Source organism: Orbicella franksi, chromosome 7 (genome assembly GCF_964199315.1).
Source record: "Orbicella franksi chromosome 7, jaOrbFran1.1, whole genome shotgun sequence".
Lineage (NCBI taxonomy): Eukaryota > Metazoa > Cnidaria > Anthozoa > Scleractinia > Merulinidae > Orbicella > Orbicella franksi.
In genome coordinates this window covers 30202190-30223097 of record NC_138151.1, presented here as the reverse complement: position 1 = coordinate 30223097, position 20908 = coordinate 30202190, and the positions used below count along the sequence as shown (strand labels likewise).

The window sequence follows — 20908 nt, the reverse complement described above, 5'->3', positions numbered from 1 at the left end:
ATCATTTCAAGGATTATGATCATGTCAAGCGATTCCCGCGTTTACAATTATCGTTTCTCTGTTCTACGTTAACAAAAACCCCTCGAAGGTCTTCAAATTGGCAGTTCGCGTTAATTTTAGTTCCGCCATTGTGTACAAGAAGACTTACAAGAGCGGAACTTTCCAAATTGTTGAATGGGAAGTCGTAACAGGGGTGGATCCATGAGTTTTCTTAGGTCGGGGTGTACCACCAAGGAATAGATTAACATCATTAAACCACATAAATTCTTTTTGGAGAATACAAGTTATATTTGAAAGCCGCATGTCACCTTGGGCGAGGGGGGCGGGGGGTCTCCAACCACTGCACCCTCCCCCTAGATCTGCCCCTGCGTAACATTAACACCAGCAGCGAGCCTGCGTGGCGACCGTTCCTGTACGAAGAGCTTTGCTGTATTCTGGCCGTGCGTAAATGGGAGTGAGAGCAAAAAATCGACCTCGCCCCACCACTCCCTACTTCGTCGATTTTTTTGCAAGATTTACGTAGGGATTGGGGCTAGAAACGTCTTCAGTCCGCAAAAACAGTGACGTCATGCTATTCATCAAGACGCCCCAAAGCTTGCGTGAATTAATTAATTCCCCTCTGGTAGCACTTCATACAGTGTATACCAGAGATTCCCAGTATTTAAGACGAAATCCGATAGAAAATCGAGCAATTTCAGGTTTTAGTGGACAAAAATCTGGCACCAGAATAATTTTAAGTATTTCACAGTCATTTTCACATTTTCTTAAAGCTAAATACATAAATAATTGCCTGAAATAACACCAAAAACAATTTCCCATGGGAACGAGAGAAAATAAATTTCAAAATTCAGAGAACTTGTGCAAACACAGGCAAAATTTCATCATCAGTTTCATTTCATCAGTACTTTCAAGTGTTTCATATGAAGTTCAACATGCGTTTTCGACGTTTGGTGTTGCTAGAAATGATTTTTTTTGAGAAGATAATTAAAACAGTCGTACAGAAGTTTGCAATACGATGTAAATAATCTCGGTACTAGGTTTTTGTCCACTTGTTACTCGAACTTCTGGTGGATTCCGTCTTAATGTCTTTGATAGTTGCCCCTTTTAATCAGGATGGAATTCAAAAAGTGAATTTAAAACAGGTTAAATTAAAGAAGTCTATTCGTTTAATTATTTTTCCCCCTTTGCCTCAAATCTTCTAAATTTGACACTCCTTTTCAGTTTCCACCCTTAATATCATCAAAAAATGCTCAAAATTCCTATCTTCTGTAAAACTGAGATTTTCTTTATACATTGCAGAAACCCTCAAAGAGATAATGTGAGAGCAAAAGGCACAGCATTGTGGTATGTCACCCCCTTAACAAATAAGATGAACATTTTTGTTGAAACTTTAATAGATCTGTCACATCCAGATAAGGGAAAGGTCAAATTGCGTATTTGCCACCCTTGTAGGCTCAATTTCCAGCCATTTTGTGAGCCAGCATTCCCTGACACTTGGAAGGAGGATCACAACCAGATTCCAAAATAGGCTGGAAATCAACCATCACTCCTGGGAAGATACATGTACTGTAAAAAAAAAAAAAGAAAAAAAAAACAAGAACACGATGGCACTAATCATCATAAACTGACGCAAAATTCTACAAACACTGCATATTTGCATTTTATTAAGCTCCTATTCTTGAACCAAAAAACACAAAGGACGTTTGCTGATGCCCCATGTCTAAAAATTGACAGCCATTCAGAGCTCGACCTTTCCTTTGAGGTTCAGATACATACATGTACCAAATAAGTCAGTCTTGTTCTCAAATACAAAGCGTAGAGTTTTGTTCATATATAGTTCTTATTCTGTACATGCCACATGTTCAATTCTGAAATAAAACACTCCCCAGCAAGTTAAGACAATCCTGCAGCTGTTTCCCATGAGAGAAGACAGCATTAACAATGGAATTTCACCTCCACAGAATAGTCCAAAAAAGACAACAACACTTGGGTGCTGGTAAAGGTCCTCATCCAATGTTGAGACCAAACCCGAAGCGTGCTTGATTCTTAGAATGATTCACCATTCCACTCAATACAAATGCAAATGGCAAAGGTGGAAGTCTCTTTTCCATGACAGCAGCCACTGTCCAATTTGTGTCTACCATTCCACGAAACGTAATGTTGGATTTGGGTACCTCAATTTGATACCCAGCACTAACAGAACTATCGCGTGCTCTTGTGTTGTATTCATACTCAACGCCAACTTTAACATTCTCATTGCCCTTGTGCCAGTAACTTAAATGCCATCCCGTCTGACCGACAGTTGCTGAAGCTATCCACCTGTCTGATGTGTAGCGTCCAGCAAGAGACATCATAGCTAATTCTTGCCCAGAGCCATAGTGGTAAAGCAGTTCACCGCCTACATCAACACGTGGGGCCATTCTTTGAAGATAGTGCGCTACAAGGATTCCTGAACCATTAATTATATCTATGTTGCCAGCAGTTAGACTTGCAGTGAAGTCATTTCCTCTATACTCAGCATCACTTTGGACTAGAACCCAAACTGATTTTTGTGTCTGTAAAAGATGTCCAAAACATGTTCACTTCATTAACACACAAAACCTTTAAAATATCTTGGTACTAAAATAATGTACATGTAAATGCTGCAATTTGATTGACTAAGCTATTGTACAAGTCTATTAAACAATTAGATTATGAGCTTGAGATTGCTATCATGCATAGAAATCGAGAGCAAATAATCTAATTGTTCTAGTATAAATCTACAAGTCGTTCAAAACTTTATCTAAATAAACGCGAAGAAAAACAAACGCCAAGAAGCAGCCGTCATTTTGTTAACAAGGGCACACTGCTACACTACTCACTATCTATCACAGAATTGTGTGGAAATATATTGATCCGTAGCCAATCAGAGAATGGCATTCTTGATAGAACACTAGTAGATTTATACTAACAGTTATTACATGTAGATGTGCCATGGCTAGAGGTACTAAGTTTTCAAAATAGTAATGTTTTCTTGATCCTCTGAAGTTTCCAAGGAAGATTTAGAAATATTACTGGATCAATATATTTCCACAAGAACTAAAAGAAAGACATTTGCCATTATACAACTACAAACAACAACAAAAACAACAATATCCAACTACAAAAATGGATGACTGCACATACACTTGTTCAGCTGAAAGCTTCAAGTGATAATTCAGTCTGTGCAGTTTCACTGAAGGGTCAGGTTTAATACTACTGTATTTTAAAGTAAGAAATTATTCTTTCAAAGAAATTTAGATAAAAATATACTTGAACAACTAGATAACTCGTTCTCAATGTCCATGGAATGAGAGCTAATTCAGCCTTTAGCCTCGTCAACTGTCATCAAACAGAAATCCCAGGCTAATTGCTAATTATGACTCACAAATTAAAGTTGAATAGTTACCTGGACCACCATTTTCCCCCTGATTCTGTCCGTCAATTGGTGAATAATTTGAGCATTAAGACTTCCATTTGTGTCTATGTCTCCGAGCATTACAGGAAATGCCTACAAAAACAACCACAAAAGATGCAGTCAATGCAAGCTGTACCTCATTAACTCACATATAAGCTAAGTGGATGCAACTTAGTCATTCTGTTTCTACAATGTACATCTATGTGTATACAACTTGTATGTGACTGGATTTATGAAAATAGTGTTTAAAGAAAAGTGAGTTCCTTTGCACTAAATGAGTTACACACTTTGATTTTGTGACTCCTTAAAACTTAAGCCTAAAAATCAATTTACGCAATATAAAGCAAAAAAAGAAATAGAAGGAAGGTAAGTACATAGACAAGAAAAAAGAAACTGACATTCTTTTGAATTATTATAACTTCCAATTTGGAGGAAAAAACACTTTCACAAGGGTATCATTTTATTAACATCCTTTTGAAAAATCCAGATGTAATAAAAATATTGAATAGTGGGATTCGGCTAATGTGTTTACATCCTTGATGCCACACAATTCAGATCATGTGATCGATTATTCATTAACTGACAATTGTTCTGTTTGTACATACATGTGCCCTCATGTACTCAGTTGTGCATGACAAATTGCACAATTATAATCTCCCTTGGGTGGCAACAAGAGGTAAACATGTTAGCTGGATATGTCTATGACACTTTCAGTTACCTCATTAGGACCCATTTGTTTATTTCCTACATAAGTTGCTCCAAAGTGGTACGCTCCTGGGCCTATCCCACTGAGCTGAAGGGTGTGACTGACTTGGAAATGATTGCTAAGGCCCTTGTTGATGGCCAGCTTACAGCCTTCAAATGGCTGTGGAAAGACATCTGTAAAGTAACAAAAGTTAAGACTGTGCTATCACTGAATGAGTGTTAAACCAAATATTTCATTTCTTTAGAAAGGAAATTGTATCCTGAATTACAAGGAGGATCTTTGCAAGGAAAAGTTACATGTTTCTACCCATGAAACATAAAAGAGCTCTGAAAAACTTGTTATAACTATTATGGAGTTTGTATGCGTAAAATCAAGATTAAAATATAAGAATTTGGAGTGTTTGTTTTTGCAGAGGGAGGAAAACTGGAGAACTCCTGCAAAAACCCTTGGTGGAGAGATGAAAACCAACAGCAAACTAACAACCCACTAATGACACTGGGTCTGGTATTCAAACCTGGGCCACCATGATAAAGGACAAGCACTCTTACCTCTTCACCATATACCTGCCCTGAAAGTAGCTGATGTTTCAGGTTGAAATAACCATACTTGGGACATTAACCTTTGATCAAATTTTAATCTTGAATTGACATTGATAAGCGAAATACTTCAATCCTGATTTTTATCATCATTATGCTTGTTAAGTTACATTGTGTTTAACCAATGCGTTTACCACTGAAAATATTTTAAGGGAGCATATCAAAGGCAGTATAGTAGCAATAAACTTATTGATGTGATAGCTTACATGTAGTTTACACTGTAACTCCCTTTTTGCAACTCAGATATTTCAAGTTTTATTTTGTGTGCAGTTCAGTCTAACCTCAAGTGCCAAAAACTAAACACAAGAAGCTGGTGTGGGAAAAATCAGCAACTAATGTAGGTAACAATTTCCAGTGTTCCAGATCAGAGAGGGTACTTCAGGTGACAACACCAACAAGTTGCGATACAGTAAATGTGCCCGACTGAACTGAAAACTTCTGATGATCTGGTGATGCTAATATCTACATTGTATCAACCCATTTGTCTTGCAATAATTGAAAAGGAACTTTTGTTGAGGATAACCTTGCGAAGATCGATATTGTAGGTATGCCAGAAAGATATCAGCGTCACACAAATGTGGCTTAACATTAAAAGTTTGAGTTATTGGTTTTGGCAAGTCAAAGTTCAAGAGATACAAGTATATTCTCCAGGCTGTAGATCTATGTCAAGGCTCCATCTCGCAGGTCGGGAGAAGGTTATAATGATGATGATGGGATTCATGTGCTTCTTTGGTAAAGGTTTCATCAAGGGCCAGGTACCCCACAAATTGACAGGCTGTGACCATGTGAACATGACTGTTTTCAAAAGTACAGCAGTCTCTTTTGATGGTAAACTTAAAATATTGCTCAGGTACAGCGTGATAACCTCCTGTCTCCTTGTCCAAAATCTACAAGACACCGCACTCGAATTTGCTTTGATTGATTGATAATTTTTTTCAAGAGATCTGTGGTGGCACAACAAACAGGTTATTACTATTTCACTTTTTTTTTTTTATTATAAAACTTGTTCAGGGCAAAGACACTGTGAGGGAGAGGTAGGCGTGATCTACTACAGTATATATTGCACTAGAGTAGTACAGATACTTGTAACATGAGATTTTGTTAAAATCTCTCTATTAATAATTTGTAAAAATCCGGTCTTAAGTAAAATCTCTTTGGAAATCTTAGAATCGCCGTGTATTTAAACGGTAGATGGGCTGATTCATAATGACTGCATTTATCCAGTGAACGGATCCAGAAATTCAATTTCTACTTAAGCATAGTAAAAGGTTACGTTAACTAAGCTCAATGCATATATCAGCTGAAATAACGTTAACGGCGCTAAATTTTAACATCCCGTAAATTTACGGAAATCGAGCCACGTCATATTATTCTATAGTACAATGAGAAGACCTTAAACATTCGTGATTTAGCTTTACTACGACGGAAGTCTTACATAACCGGAAAAAAACCTCGAAGCCGGTGAGAGTTGTACGGCCTCTGTGCAGCCTACCTTTGCATGCCTTGTGTAGGTCTTCGTACGTCCCAGGGTTGTTGGATGCCTGTTTCTCCGATGGCGGCGGCTTGGCTTCTACAGGAGGAGGTGCCGTAAGGGGTGGAGGCGGCGGTATCGAGGTGACGTTGCCAGAAGATGAGGGATTCGACGGTGAAGCCGCTAGTACATTCCCCATCTTGGATCGTGTGAACCATGTGCAAATGCTGATGTAACATTCTGATTGGCTCTTCGATCGGCGGCCATGTTAAAAGTGGCGAGAGACTGGTATCGAGGTGAATGAGCCTGCATTTTTTCAGTGCGGTTACATCAGTGAATTGCAGAAATTTTAGAACGTGGGGTAAGGAGATGTAGTATTTTGGTCGATTTTTCGAGGAATTTTAAAGTTTACTTTCATAAACGCCACGGTTAAGATAAAGCAATGGACGAAGAACCCAAAGGGCCGCTATTTAAGGATATCGATGCTGATGATGAACCAGAAACCACCGCCATCGAAAGCCTGTGTTTATCTTGCGAAAAAAACGTGAGTACTGCATGAAAGTTCTACAAGTTTTACAGTGTTAACTGAATCATTCCATGGGTTTATTTAATAAAATATTGTGGAGTTTTACATTCGAGGACTTTATATATGCATCAAGGAATAGAAATCCTTGCAAAGCAGGTTTGAGAACGGTTTTCCTATAAAGAGCTTTTATGTAAAGATCAGATTATAAATGAATGAGACGAATAAGGCTTAAAGTGCCTATGTACCACTTACAGTGCCCTAGACATCATCCGTTTTAAATGAACAAATGCCTGGTACAGCTGGTGTTGAAATGACTTGGAATACATGTATGCCAGATCCCCCACCCCAGGGGGACAATAAGCCAGTCCCTATTTACAAGGAACTGCTATGAATAATGATGTTGCGTATGAACTTTTCTGTTGTTGACATTTTAAATCACTCTAACCTGTTCTGGGCAATTGGTTTGTAGAGGGGAGCTGACGCAAATAATGAGTGAAAAAAAAAAAAAAGTACTGATCTTCCACGTTCTCTTCTTCGCCTTGCTCCCCTTTAATTTCACTTGCCCCCAAAAACTGAGAGCCTGAAACAGGCTAAGTTTCAAAGAAACAAACCTGAAACTTGCTGGTGTGAAGATCAAGGTAATAGGGGACTCAGAACTTTATGACAACCTGGAGTACACCAACATGACCAAATTAATTATTTCTCTTTTATGATGAAACAGGGGACAACCAGATTGCTCCTTACCAGAATTCCATTCTTCAAAGAGATAATTCTCATGTCATTTGAGTGTCCACACTGTGGATGTACAAACAATGAAATCCAGTCGGCAGGAAGAATACAAGAAAAGGGATGCACAATGAAGCTGTCAGTTTCTTCACCAGAGGTACAGGTTTTGTGGAAGCTGATTATTTTAAATGCTGAAATCTTGATTATGATTGTGATACTAACATAAGACTAGTGCTCAACCATCATACTGCCACAAGCAAAGCACTTGTTAGGATGTTAGGCATGGAAAAGCATCTCAAATTGAGTCACATGAATCGGAACACAAGGAGCAGAAATCTTTTACTTTTCTTTCTCGATTAATTCCTTGAGGAAGGTGAAGTTTCAGGTCCATAACAATATGAATAATTTCAGGGAGAAAAAAAAAACTCTTTCATACAGTTGTTTTATTTTTAGCACATACATAGTCCTCTTCCAGGATCCTGAAATAAAATGGTTTGGTTCAACTATTGATTAGTACATGTACATGTAAAGCCCTACAGCCTTGGGTATAGTTAAACATTTTCCACACGCAAACTGAAATTATTACCAGTTCTGTGTCAAAGACATATTCTGCCATATGGTCATTACATACTGGAGGTACACGTTGTTGTTCAAAACCAATTGCTGTTTGTGTACCACAGGGTGTAAACCAAGAACAATTACAAAGTGTTCATCCATAATTGATTTGAGTAATGGGACCAGTTCAAGCCAACAATTTATAATTAAAGTGCTTAACAGGCAAAAAAATTAAAACTTGGCATCCACAGGATGGTTGGGCTGGCTGAATGCTCCCTTGCTGTGTAATTTATTATTTCTTCACACCAGAAGAAGCAAAACAAAAAAAAATTAACAGTAAGTTATTAGTAACAGCAGAAGCAGCTATAAAAATAAGTAATACCTATAAATTTGTTTGTGTGCATACTGTTACATGTAGCTAATAACAGTGTAACTATTCCTAGTTGTTAATTCAAACCTCCCATAAGCGACCATCCAAAATGTTAAGCTTAGGTTGTTTCTTACAGGAGGTGGTTGCTTACAAGAGCTTAGACCATGTTGGGTCAAAAGTTTGCCTCATTAGCATATGGTAACTGAAGAGACTTACCCCATGTGCCAAAAATAATAATAATCAATATTTAAACAGGGTGACCCCTTCAGTGCACACAATGCACATCTAAACCATGCAATAACTTTTTAGTAGCCACAAAAATATTTGATATTTAAATAATAAGCTTTCCATAGTACATTTAGTTATTCACAGTGTCATGGTTTGCTTCTGATAAACTGCTTACGGTAATAAGTCAAACAGAACAACAACTTATTATCCAATTTCCACTCTGTTATCTGTCAGTGGTCATTTATGAGAAGTTAAAACAAAAGAAAATTTCAAACTTTTAGCTTTGAATGTGGTTGCAGCAGCTTACAAGAGGTTCAAATTATAGTGATTTGATTAATGGCAACTTTTGGTATTTTGGAAAACTGGTCACTAAGGAGAGGTGGTCACTTATGAGAGGTGGTCGCAACCAGAGGTTCAACTGTATGTTCATGCACATGTAATCACTGAATTCCAATAACGGCCCACTAATAGGCATGACGAGGATTTAAAATAAGTAAACTACGTACCGGTAATCATTCTTCACTAACAAATTCCCAAACAGACATGTGCTTTATAAAAATTCTCTGACAAGACTGAAATCATTTGGTGTTTTGTTGCAGGATTTGAACAGACAAGTTGTGAAATCAGATGCAGCTTCATTCACTATTCCAGAGCTGGAGTTTGAGAGTCCTGCATTCTCACAAAAAGGAGGTAAGGTTGAAAACAGCAGTTTTTTTCCCCAGTTACTTGAAGTAAGATTGGTGTTCAAATTTTGTTACTCACTCTTAACATATTCTAGGGATGATTTCTCACAATACAATGCTCAATGGAAATATCTGTGAAAATTTCAAAGTTATTAATGATATCATGAGATGCTTATAGATATAGTGGAAGGCAGCAGGTTGCATGCAAAAAAAAAAAAATGAAAAAAAAAAAAACACTCGCATAAAACTGTGAAAAATATAAACCCATGACTATTTATAATAAAAAATAAAATTATTCAGAGCATTCTTTTTGAAACCCCATTATTGAACTTAAAGCTCAGACTATTGCCCCAATGTACCAGGGGAAAGTACAAACAAGAAGAAACTTTTGATGTGAAAAACACTAGCCTATTAGTCACTATCATATACAATTTCATACCCATGATTCCCATTCATGTATGTCTGAAAATTACTTTCAGAACTCAACACCATCGAAGGACTCTTAGAACGTGCTATTGCTGGCTTGGGGCAAGATCAGCCTGTCAGAAAGGTACACTCAGCAAATATTACGGTTTTTAATATTAACCTATCATCAACTGTAAATAATGGTAAGATTTATTGGCCAAACATGAGATCCAGATCTTGATTCTGAGCTGGGGATATACTTGCCTGAAGTCAAACTGTGGAAACCAAATGCAGAGCAAGAAAAAGGTCTGGAACACTGAAAACTTCAGTGCAAAGAGTAGCAGGAAGAGAAGCATACTGAGGACTTAATTAAGACCTGACCATATGGGAAATGTTTGGTGACCAAATATTTTTCTGTTTGGACACCTTGTTTGATCGTGTTTGATTTAAGTTTGAAAGTCGTAAAACATTTGATCAAACATTGCAAAACATTTTGTTCGTTTGGACTGTAATCAAACATGTTTGATACTCCTAACTGTTGGGCTACTCAGCACTTACATCATTACTTGCCAAACATTACCCATTAGGACAAGTCTTCTGTGTGTTAAACCCCATTAAAAAAATATAAAACTGGGAAGTAAAAGAGATATTAACTGGTTAGGTTATTACTGCAACTTTCAATAACGCATGATTCCTGCGCAATCAATAATTTCATGTTTCACCATCATCAGTCATGTTAGCAGACCTCTCAGGAAAGAGAAGTTTAATTACTTTAACAGGTTCAAAAGGTCATGGCCATGTGTTATGACTGGTAGATTATCATCTACTGTTAGTATTTTGTTTGTTTCTTCTTCCCAAGGGTCTTTGGTTGCTGTTATAAATATGATCGACAACGGCCAAAAATGTAATCATTAGTCAGGTTTTGAACTTCAGGTTGTCTAGCTGAAAGATGCAGCAGTAAAAATGAAATATCCACGTGTACGTGTTCAGTGTTCTCCACAGACTTTGAGAAGTAGTCAGCTAAAAATTTAAAGTAGCTAGTGCTTGCAAATCAGGTGTCCGAAGGATGCAAACTTCTAGGGGGTAAGGGGGCATGCCTGCCGAAAAATTTTCAAAAGTTATCTGGCTGGAGATGCAATCTGACATATTTTAGGGGCAACTTAGACAAGAAAAGATGTGTCATTTTTCGTCAGTTTTTAATACGCAGACTGAATGAGAACAGAATCACGGCAAAAGTTGTAGTCTACATTGACAGCTTTTGGTCAATGCACTTTTAACAATGCTGCACATTTGTCTTTGAGTAACTAAAGGAACATTTTATATTCTTATTTGTCTATAACACTAGATAGCTATTGTTTATCGTTTCCTTCAGAAATAATAGCCTGTTCACTAACTGTTTTTGGAACTTGAGATATATTCCATCTGTTACGAGTGCTCTGCCACAATAAGCATCTTCCATTAAGCACTAAAAACTAGGGCCTTGGAGTAAACTGAATTGATTAGCATATGCTTTTTGCAGGGTTGTTTGACACTGTATTACCTGCCTTGAGTTTTTTAAAAAATTTTTTTATTATAATACAGATCATTGATCCTAATAATGCCACTAAGATTGACATTATTATATCACAACTGACGAAGTGTCGTAATGGTGAGATGAAATTCACTCTTGTCCTTGATGATGCATCTGGCAACAGCTTTATAGAAAATCCCCAGGCTCCAGACCAGGATCCCCATATGACTGTTGTACATTACACTCGGCAACCGGAACAGGATGCTAAACTAGGCATTCAACCTGCAGCTGAAGAGGAGGAAAATAAAGACGAAGGTAAGGGCAGTGATGTGGAAGCATGACTTTTTGTGAAATGTTTTATCTGTTTTCACTGTACATAATTCTTCTTTACTGCCTGGGGGCTGCTAGCAACTTTTGGCATGGTCTATTAAAAGAGAGAAATGTGTAGAAATTAAAACAACACTCTGGCATTAGTTTGAGCACTTGCAGTTGAGCCTACAGCACTGACTATACACTACCTTGAAATACATATGAATTGTTTTAATTCATTTTTTTGTTTTTGTTGGTTTTTTTTTTTGTTGTTGTTGTTTTTGTTTTTGTTTTGTGGAGATTACAGTTGAGTGAGTATCCATTATTTACTTGGACATTCAAAAGTTTCAAGTAGGAAGCAATGCCTTCTTGAAATTAACTTATCTTAAAACTTATTGTATAATTAAAACTGTACCTTGACCGATTTTGTTTCTTGAGCCAGCTAAAAGTGTTTTCCCCAAATGAATGTAACTGGTAAAATTAGCTAGGGTATCAACTTGAGGTTTTAATTCTACTCACTCCGACAATTCAATCGTTAAAACCATTAGCTGTCTTTGGACTATTTTAAATATTGCTAGTTGTAATGGCAATACAGAAATAAAGGGTGACTGTAAGTAAAGTTGTTGTGTTTCAAAAATTATTCTCTTTATGCAGAAGATAAAAAAGAGAAAAATGCCAAAGATGAGGTAAGGAAATTAAGAAAACTGTTTTATTGACTATTTTTTAACTTAAGTTGATGCTATAGAGGATAGCAGTCCAGAACCTAGAATTTTTTTTCTTTCAAGACAACTGATGTTGCCCTTTTGTGAGCTATTTAGCAATGAGATTATGACCTCCAGATTTCTATCGCGTGATTATTGACAAGGACAAAACACACTACTAATGGCTACTCACTATTTACCATTTAACAGAATGGACATTGAGTAGCATAGTCAATGAGAGAACGCCAGTAGATTCATATTAGAACAACAAATAAATATCTAGACAACGATTTGGGAAACATTTTTTTTTTTTGAGGGAATAGTCGAAAAAGCACATGCAGAAAACTCGGGCTAGTATTTTAAATGTTGATATGTACCTAGCTGTGAATAGCCAACAGCATCTACCTCGGTATAATGCCATTGTCATTGTACATGACTTGACTTTCAGTTTGGAAACTAGTAAATGGAGTAGATATTCACTATTTGGTAGACGATTCAGAGCACACAAGATGTATCATGTGTTCACTGGCTTGGTATATGCTAATGTGTGGTATCGTTTTCTTTTCGTCTGGCAGGTGCTGAGTTTCCCAACAAATTGTCCGTTGTGCAATGCACCTGCAGAAACTAGAATGAAACTTGTTGGTATCCTAATAATTTACAATACTTAGAGAGGAAGTCACATCAGCTTTAGCTGGTTTCCATGCGGGTGCTCTATCCTGTCATTGCTATTGTTGCTTTTCAAAGAAGGCAACATGTAGACTGGTTACTTGACTGAACTTGTAATTAATTCTTCGGGTACGGTGACGCAAATTCGAGGAATTTTTCAAAGAAATCAGGTTGTAAATCATAGAAATTCTTCGTTGGGGTTAGGGGCAGGGTGGCGCGAGCGATTGGGCCAAGAGGATTGAAAGGAATCCTTATTTAGTCCAGAGCTCTTTACTGAAATACAGAATTTATTCCAAGTTTGTTTGAATCAGCCTTAACCTACACGTCAGCCATTCCGCACTTTAAAGAAGTGATTGTCATGGCAACAAACTGTGATGCTTGCGGCGAGAGGACAAATGAAGTCAAGTCGGGCGGTAAGTTGTTCTTGAATAATTTACCAATTCACGGGACAAGTTTCCTCGATGGGCCCAGTTTTGGCGGAACTTTCCACGCGCCTTTCGTTTGACGCGGCGTCTCATTTTTTTTCGTGCGTAATTTAACGTAATGGTGCCAGTCTTTTGCATGTGATCATTTTTGCGAGGCGTGTACGACCTTACCGGTAGTAGGAGGGGTTGAGGGTTGAAGAGCAAGAGAGTTAATTTCCCCTCCCCCTACCCCCTCTTTACCCTTTCTTGCCGTTAGTCAATTGGTACTCTTCTATAGTTTTTTCGTTTCAGCTGTAATGAAAAGATGAAACTGGTCTTGCCGAAGATATTCTTTTGCGTTTTCCTTCAGGTGGAATAGAAGCAAAGGGAACAAGAATTACTCTCAGAATAACAGATCCTGTTGACCTAAACAGGGATGTGTTGAAGGTGCGTGCGCGGTTCATTACGACACGCCTATTTAAACTTGATTTTCGAGAAGATAAAATCATGCCTTGATCTATCCCGGTTTACACAGGCGACTTAAACATACCAGCGTCAAAAGGCATTAGGGTCCCTACTTTTGCTAGACTACGAGTAACAAAAGACTACGAGCTTCAGTGGCGGATCTAGGGGAGGGGCCCGGGGAGGGGGGGTCCGCCCCCCCCTCTCCCTTATTTTGGGTAAAAAAATAAGAAATGACAGAAGAAAGAAAAGCCGGCAGGGCAAGTAAACACAACTGCCCCCTCCCCCCTCCCCCTTAGCTCAAGGTCTTGACCCGCCACTGAGCTTAGTCTGTCGTGCGAGACGCAAAAACAAAAAACCGCGAGGAAAAAATGGCCGCGCGAAATCCTGGGAGCGGGGAGCGTGCCAGGATTTCGCGCGGCCATTTTGTTGTTGCAGTTTTCTTTCGCGTCACCCACAACTGACTAAGCGAAGTCTAGTCTATACTTTTGCTTGATATTTTTGTAATGTTTTTCTTGCAGTCGGAAACTTGTGAAGTTATCCTTCCTTCGTTGGATTTCACATGCACCGCCGGCACACTGGGAGGACGGTTCACAACTTTGGAGGGCCTGTTGAGTAATATGAAAGATCACGTGAGCAAATGATTGTGGTTTCTCTTCCACCAAGAAAATCTTCCTTATGAAATCTTCGATTGTAGAAAATTTGCACTATTTGCATCTACCATTTTGAGAGAAGACCAAAACTTGCGCCAAGTGCAATGTTGATATGGGAGAGATTTTGCGAAGATTTGCCACTGAATTGGAGTCTCGATCGAAATTTAGTTATATTTAGACCGCGAGTAGTCTTCCTGTTGCTTTTAAATCCGCGGGAAAGGACGCGGAGCACGATATTGCCTTGCCTCTCGAATATCGTGCTCGATTCCTCTGTTTTTGCTAGTCGACCTTCAATTCGCTTAGCATTATTGGACTCTTTGAGCAATAGAGAGACTGCTCTAAGATTAGGGGAACAGTCGAATGTCTAGAAACTACAACCACTCTACAACACTTGAGCGCTCGTCTCGCAGAATTCCTGAAAGCTGTTTGAGACCGAACAGTGACCTAGAACGTTCCCTGTCTCTCATGCTCTCATATTTCTTATTGCGGTATACATAGATATGTTACAATTCTCAAATCTTAGGTATTTTTCTCTGTCTTTTCTTTCTGGAACAGCTGCAATCAGTGAATCCATTTGGTATGGGAGACAGTCCTGCCCTGTTTGATAAGAACTTGAAGACATTTTTGAGCGGCCTGGATAAGGTAACAAGCTTCACTCTCTATTTAACCTCCTCCCCCTCCCCCCCCCCCCCCTACACACACACACACACACACACACACACACACACACACACACACTCATTGAGTAGATCACACCCACTCCTTCCCCTCCCCTCTCCAATTCCGTGTAGACACTGAAGAAAACTCATCACCCATGAATTGTCCTTGAGGTGTTTGAGATGATTCGCGAACGCTCCGCTACATTTATAGTCTGAATTATTTCGATTTCTTTCTTTTTACAGATAATTAGAGGTGAAGAAATGAACGTGGAAATAATATTGGACGACCCGGCCGGAAACACTTACGTTCAGGTTAACTTCACATCCTGTATCGTTCCTTTGTTTTGTTTCCAAATTTCAAAGAAAACTACCCCAGGGAGGGAGGTTAGGTTGGAGTTTTTCATCGTGCCGTAGTCGTTCCTCTGTCCTGCTCCCCTTTTACAACTAATTTAAGTTAAAGTGCATTCCAGTCAGCTAGATTTCAGGGTATTGCCCGTCCCCCACTACCCCTGGATGATGTGTTGGTTCACCGGAGGTTTCCGTTAATAGCTTTGTTAGGACCTAATCCTTCCCCGGGGGAGAGGTACTGCTAAAGAACACAACGCAATATCCTGGGCAGGTTCGAACCCAGACCACTCGATTCGGAGTCCAGCGTTGTTAACCATTAGGACACTCAATTTACAGACTTGCCACAAGTCGACCTCATGAGTTTCAGGGTAGCATAGCTAAGCTGCGAGGTTTTAGATATGTAAACAATGACTGGTTTGAAAGTTTACTCAGTCTCCTGCAAGCTGTGTAAAGACGTTACGAAGCAGTGCTCCTCAATTTATTTTCTTCTCTTTTTTTACAGAATTTATACGCGCCTGACCCTGATCCTGAACTGGAAGTGGTTCATTACGAAAGAACAAAGGAACAGAACGACGAGCTTGGAATTTCAGACATGAAGACCGAAGGATATGAAGAAGCTCAGCAAAGCTGACACTGACCTTTGCTGCTTGGAGCATTCAGTTCCGACCGTTGACCGGGAAGCCGGGGACCCTGGACTCGAGTTTGACCACTGGCTTGTGTATCCGAGGGCTCTGAAAGTGAGAATGCCTGACTATTGAAGAACGGTCACTTTTGCTTGGTTCTGTTGTAGTCGTCTCATTTTCCGTTACTTGCGTGACCGAATGTAGTGCTCACGCTAGTAGCACATCTAGCATCTATGCAAGAAGCAGCCTGGTACTGCCCAAGAAATAATTTTAAATTGTAATATTAAAAATACTGCAGAAGAGCTGTGCCTTGTTGGTTTTCTCTTTTAATCGAATTTTAGAGAAGACTGCCAGACTTGTAAGAAGATGTAAACGTTTCGGCGTCTCCTCAAAGTGAAAGACCTTAAGGTTGGCTGGCAGATCCAGACCGCGGGAAAGACCTAACCCCCATTAATATTCTTCCTCTTAAGCATGCGTACGCTTCCTCGCACAGTTTTTTCTCGATTGTCAGGGCTATTTTTTACGGTCGAGTGACCAGAAACAATCAGAACCTCACACAGAGACATACGCAATGGTTCCAGATTTGAAGTAGTTTTTGTACTGCAAGCCTTAGTAACCCCGCTGTAGGACGGTACAAAGTTCCCGAGACGGACTCCCATGTGAAACGGTCCGGGACGGTCGTCGGAAAATGTGAATTAGCCCTCAAAAGAAGACCAATCTTTCTTGGCCTATAGATCAAGATAACATCTTCGGTCTCGGCCACCATTTTTGTGTGGCGGTGATTTCTTTGAGCGTAACCCTAAACGAAACCTTGACGGCTAAAAATATTGGCTTTCCTTCCTAGATACCCTGTAGGCGAGAGGACGCGACGAGCATCCCCGCTTCTTTCCACTGCGTGAACATTTTGTGGTGTCATTCCGCCCCCGCCCACCTACCCACCCACCCCACCGCTAAACCACAGTTGCATGGCCATGGCAACAAGTGATGCATTATGGGTAGTCAATACGTCAGTTGTGTTCGTTTAATAAGAGAACACAAGATGGCATTTACTTTTCTGTCCGAGGTACAATATATATAACTTATTACCGAACAGTAAGGAACCGTGACTTATATTCATTATCCAGTGAATGGAAAAGCAGGAGGAGAAACAAAATATTGACAGTGTGGACGGGAAAATAACCACATTTGCGCCGCCTGCTGTCTTGGCCGCCATATTGGACAGAGAATCGTTGAACGAAGATGCAATTCACGACACTATGGTCGATACAAACGAACGGGAACCAGATTCAGAGACGGTACAGGATAGTTTGGAGTTTTCCTTAAATGATTCTCTCGAGTCAGCGAAGTTACAAGAATTTGGAGTTCTTGATCGAGTTAATACAACCGATGAGCCAAGCAATCCTTCGGAGTTAACAGAACAAGTTTTGGATTTTCCAAAGACTTCAACACCAGCGCAAAAGACTAATGAATCAAATACTATAAAACTCGAGAAAGTTCTAAAGCCTCGGCGTCCTCAGCACATAATCGAAAGGAATAAAGAAAATGTTGGGAAGCGATTGCCTGCGAAAACTAGCTATGCTCGAATGCATGCAACCAAGACAAAAAATAAACTCGACAATAAACTAGACGAGAAAAGTAGAAGTAGAGAGGAAGGAGGAAAGTCTCCAGGCTTTGCATCTGGTTCAGATTCAAGCCTGGGGAATCAATCAGAACTTTTAGAAGACATCAACAGTGATTTAGATCAAAGTGTTAATTCCAGTGGAAATGGCAGTCAAATTCAAAATGATCCGGGATACCTGGTTCACGATAGACAAGAAGGTGATTTGCTACCAGATAGTTTCTTAAATGGTGCACGTAACGCATATCACAATCAGCATCATGGACCATACTATGATGTAAGTCAAACTGCAAACATATATCATAACACATACGAGCCAGGTTATTCATATCAACCAACTTCTTACACTAGAGGTTACCAAAGTGTTATGGCGAATTTGAGACAGTCACATGCAATGGCAGGACCTATCCCACCAGTACACTATAATCCACTGTCTACTCAGTCAGCACCTCCAGGAGGATACGGCTACCATCGCAAACCACTCGTCTCCAGTATACATCATTTACATGAGGAAGGTTATTACCATAATCTGTCTTCAGCTTTACCAAATACTGATTCTGACAGAGGGAATAAAATTCCTGAACCCAGTCTCCACAGGAAGTTTTCCTCAGAACCTTATTTAGTACAATCTAGTTCTCCATCGTTACAGAAAATGGCAAATGTTGGTAGAGACAGTAAAGCATCTGGAAGTTATTCTAGCTTGCGGCAGCCTTTTCAGTACAAACCATACACCTTGAAGGACTACCGGAACTTTGCAGGTGCCAACGTTGAGCACCTAGCTGGTGGCTTGGGACCAAATGTTGATTCTGATGAGTTCAAAGAAAAGGTAAAAATTCTCATTACATCGCAACCACATGAAGCGACCAACTCGGAATTAATTGTCTATGATAATGACACTTGAATTTAATGATCATTATGAGGAAGTCACCATCTTTTGTTCTGAATTTATGGTTTGATTTTGACTGGTAAATTGTCTGCAAATGATGTAGTTCAAGTGGTCACACAGCACCCTCTCATATTATCATCATTGGTTCCCCTTCTCCATATGTTAAAAAAAAAAACGACTGAAAACTCTTTAGGTAGCTATTAGCCTGGCTTGTAAAAATTCTTGGCAAGGTTGCCTGGGACCTGGGATAGATTTTCCATTGAGAACAATTTTCTCGCAAATTGTCTCACAATTTTGTTGCAGAACTAGCAAGACAAGTTGCACAAGACATAAACTAGCGTAACACCCCTTAAATGAAATTGATCAGTGCAGTAGTAATCGTTGTGAAAGTACAACATTGTGAGACGTGTTCAGTGTAAGGGATATGACACTCGGCAATTTTTTGTGCAATTTGTGTCGATGAGACCAGTCAGCACCTTTAGTGCAAAAGTTAATTTTGTTTTCGAGACTACATGTACTTTCACTGGGGCTGTCACACGTAAAAGAATAACTCACAGCTCATTGTGGCTGCTCTTTTTTTTGTAGATGAAGAAAGTTAGCAAACAGCGAGAATATGCAGCAATGTTGAGGTCTCAGCATTCAACCATGAGAAAACAAGAAGAGGGGAAGGGATCAACACAGCTGCCAGCTAAACCCAAACACGTGATAGAGGCAGAGATAAAGAGACAAACAGTAAGTGATGCTACATGTACATGTATGATTATGATTTCAAGTGTTCAAAGGAATACTGTTTTATTCAATTATGGGAAGTGCTGTACATGGGAATCAGTGAAATACACATGGATTATCGACCAAGCATGAGGTCTAGATGGCTGGATATTGGTCAAGTTCTTTTTTCCAACTCTGTCTCGGTCCATACACACACAAGGAAAAGAACTTGGTCAATAAAGGATTTATTATATCAAAAAAGAACACTATTTCTCATGGGACACAACAAATAATCCCAAGCGGGCAAGATAGCGCCATCTTGCCCTCTTGGGTAGCCAATCACGGCGCAGGATTCGGTTCATTGTGTCCTGCTGACAGAGCTAGCGATATAATAAAGTTAGTTAACATTGTTGAAGGTGATTCATAATAGAAATGTGACAAAGTGGAGTCCAATTTGGTCTGTAATCAAACAACTGATTAACAAAATGGGACAACCGCATAGCGGAGTCTGATTTGCTTGTCACTTCAATCAATTCTGATTACAAACAGACTTGGACAACACAAAGTTCAGTTACCAATTAATCAAAACTGTAACAGAATTTGATTACCATAGTCATCGGTTAAACATCTTGATAACAATCAAAAGCTTCAACAGTTGAGTGTGTTATGACTAAGTACACTGGGAAAACAATCTTATTCAGTACATCTGTCCAAGGAAGAGTGCACACAAATTGTCACCTACTGTCCAATTACAAGCATGAAACATACAGTACACTGTCAGATTTGGGCTAAAATCAGGCCTGTTGACAGCCAATCTGATTTGTTAATTTTTTTTCTGGTTTATTTTTGCAGGCTTTAAACTATGCCAAGAATGTTCCTAAACCGAAGCAAATGGCAAGTAGGAGAAGAGGCAGCCCAGGATCTGGACGATACAGGGACTCACGAGCTGATGACAACCAGGAGGAGATCACAGTATTGGAGATCTTAAGACTGAGACATGAAAAGGAGAAGAAGGAAGTTGATACCATTAGAAAAGATCTGGCATCAAAAATACGACTCTGATAAATTTTAGGGTTGTATGTATATACACACCATGTGACAACTGTACATATTTTACTGTATCTTAAGCATATGCAAGTTGTGCACACAAATTTATTTTATTTCACGGAGTGTATTTTTTTACCGTGAGTAAAAAGATGGTACAAAGTGAGAAAAATGCAATACAAAAAGTCATGTAATTTATAATTGCAAAGTGTATAATTTATACACTGCAGATTGAAGCATTCATACAACCACAAGACTGTTGTTTCTCCTGACTGAATGTACGTCATTATTTGGCAGAATGTGAAAAAAAGATAAATAATAAAATTAAATTTATTTCATAATGTTTTCACTCTTGTGGGATGATTGCATAAATAACAACATATTAGGATATACTCCAGGTTGGAGCAATCTTAGCTCCCAACAACCTACAAACATAGAGACATTCCTAAATCAAAACATTGTCACATTTATCGATATGACATGTCCAATGTGCAGTTCGACCAGCAACTCCTTTTTCTCTTCCCAGCCTGGTGCACTTTCTTTTGTGTTGTGCTTGAAGGAGTTAAAAAAATAAAATGAATGGTTGCTCACAGTCTATGTGAGAGTTCCGTACTC

At 39.1% G+C, this 20908-nt stretch overlaps 3 protein-coding genes across 3 annotated transcripts; 2 read left to right on the top strand and 1 right to left on the bottom strand.

Annotated features, from left to right (window-relative positions):
• Positions 1 to 337: 337 nt before the first annotated feature.
• LOC145493922 (mitochondrial import receptor subunit TOM40 homolog) lies at positions 338 to 6408 on the bottom strand. Its single transcript, XM_081473411.1, has 4 exons — positions 6231 to 6408; positions 4155 to 4315; positions 3428 to 3529; positions 338 to 2555 (listed from the first exon to the last, which is right to left on the bottom strand). The coding sequence occupies exons 1-4, from the start codon at positions 6406 to 6408 to the stop codon at positions 2007 to 2009; spliced, it is 990 nt and encodes a 329-aa protein (XP_081329537.1). The 3' UTR covers positions 338 to 2006.
• Positions 6409 to 6647: 239 nt separating this feature from the next.
• Positions 6648 to 16045, top strand: LOC145493918 (zinc finger protein ZPR1-like). The gene is made up of 13 exons (XM_081473406.1): positions 6648 to 6753; positions 7457 to 7618; positions 9214 to 9304; positions 9777 to 9847; positions 11284 to 11527; positions 12176 to 12207; positions 12798 to 12864; positions 13218 to 13301; positions 13663 to 13739; positions 14276 to 14386; positions 14963 to 15049; positions 15310 to 15378; positions 15917 to 16045. The coding sequence occupies exons 1-13, from the start codon at positions 6652 to 6654 to the stop codon at positions 16043 to 16045; spliced, it is 1326 nt and encodes a 441-aa protein (XP_081329532.1). The 5' UTR covers positions 6648 to 6651.
• A 1119-nt stretch (positions 16046 to 17164) lies between these two features.
• On the top strand, positions 17165 to 20906 carry LOC145493914 (uncharacterized). The gene is made up of 3 exons (XM_081473401.1): positions 17165 to 18481; positions 19127 to 19273; positions 20102 to 20906. The coding sequence occupies exons 1-3, from the start codon at positions 17165 to 17167 to the stop codon at positions 20309 to 20311; spliced, it is 1674 nt and encodes a 557-aa protein (XP_081329527.1). The 3' UTR covers positions 20312 to 20906.
• The last annotated feature ends 2 nt before the right edge of the window (positions 20907 to 20908 follow it).

What these genes read in the sequence shown, in the direction of transcription:
- LOC145493918 (XM_081473406.1), top strand. Translation starts at nt 6,652, where the DNA reads ATGGACGAAGAACCCAAAGGGCCGCTATTTAAGGATATCGATGCTGAT. An exon ending in TAAACAGGGATGTGTTGAAG is followed by an intron (nt 13,740 to 14,275) that starts GTGCGTGCGCGG and finishes TTTTTCTTGCAG; the next exon opens with TCGGAAACTTGTGAAGTTAT. An exon ending in TTTTGAGCGGCCTGGATAAG is followed by an intron (nt 15,050 to 15,309) that starts GTAACAAGCTTC and finishes TTCTTTTTACAG; the next exon opens with ATAATTAGAGGTGAAGAAAT.
- LOC145493922 (XM_081473411.1), bottom strand. Translation starts at nt 6,408, where the DNA reads ATGGGGAATGTACTAGCGGCTTCACCGTCGAATCCCTCATCTTCTGGC. An exon ending in AACAAATGGGTCCTAATGAG is followed by an intron (nt 3,530 to 4,154) that starts GTAACTGAAAGT and finishes TTGTTTTTGTAG; the next exon opens with GCATTTCCTGTAATGCTCGG. An exon ending in GGGGGAAAATGGTGGTCCAG is followed by an intron (nt 2,556 to 3,427) that starts GTAACTATTCAA and finishes CATCTTTTACAG; the next exon opens with ACACAAAAATCAGTTTGGGT.
- LOC145493914 (XM_081473401.1), top strand. Translation starts at nt 17,165, where the DNA reads ATGGAAAAGCAGGAGGAGAAACAAAATATTGACAGTGTGGACGGGAAA. An exon ending in CTGATGAGTTCAAAGAAAAG is followed by an intron (nt 18,482 to 19,126) that starts GTAAAAATTCTC and finishes TTTTTTTTGTAG; the next exon opens with ATGAAGAAAGTTAGCAAACA. An exon ending in CAGAGATAAAGAGACAAACA is followed by an intron (nt 19,274 to 20,101) that starts GTAAGTGATGCT and finishes TTATTTTTGCAG; the next exon opens with GCTTTAAACTATGCCAAGAA.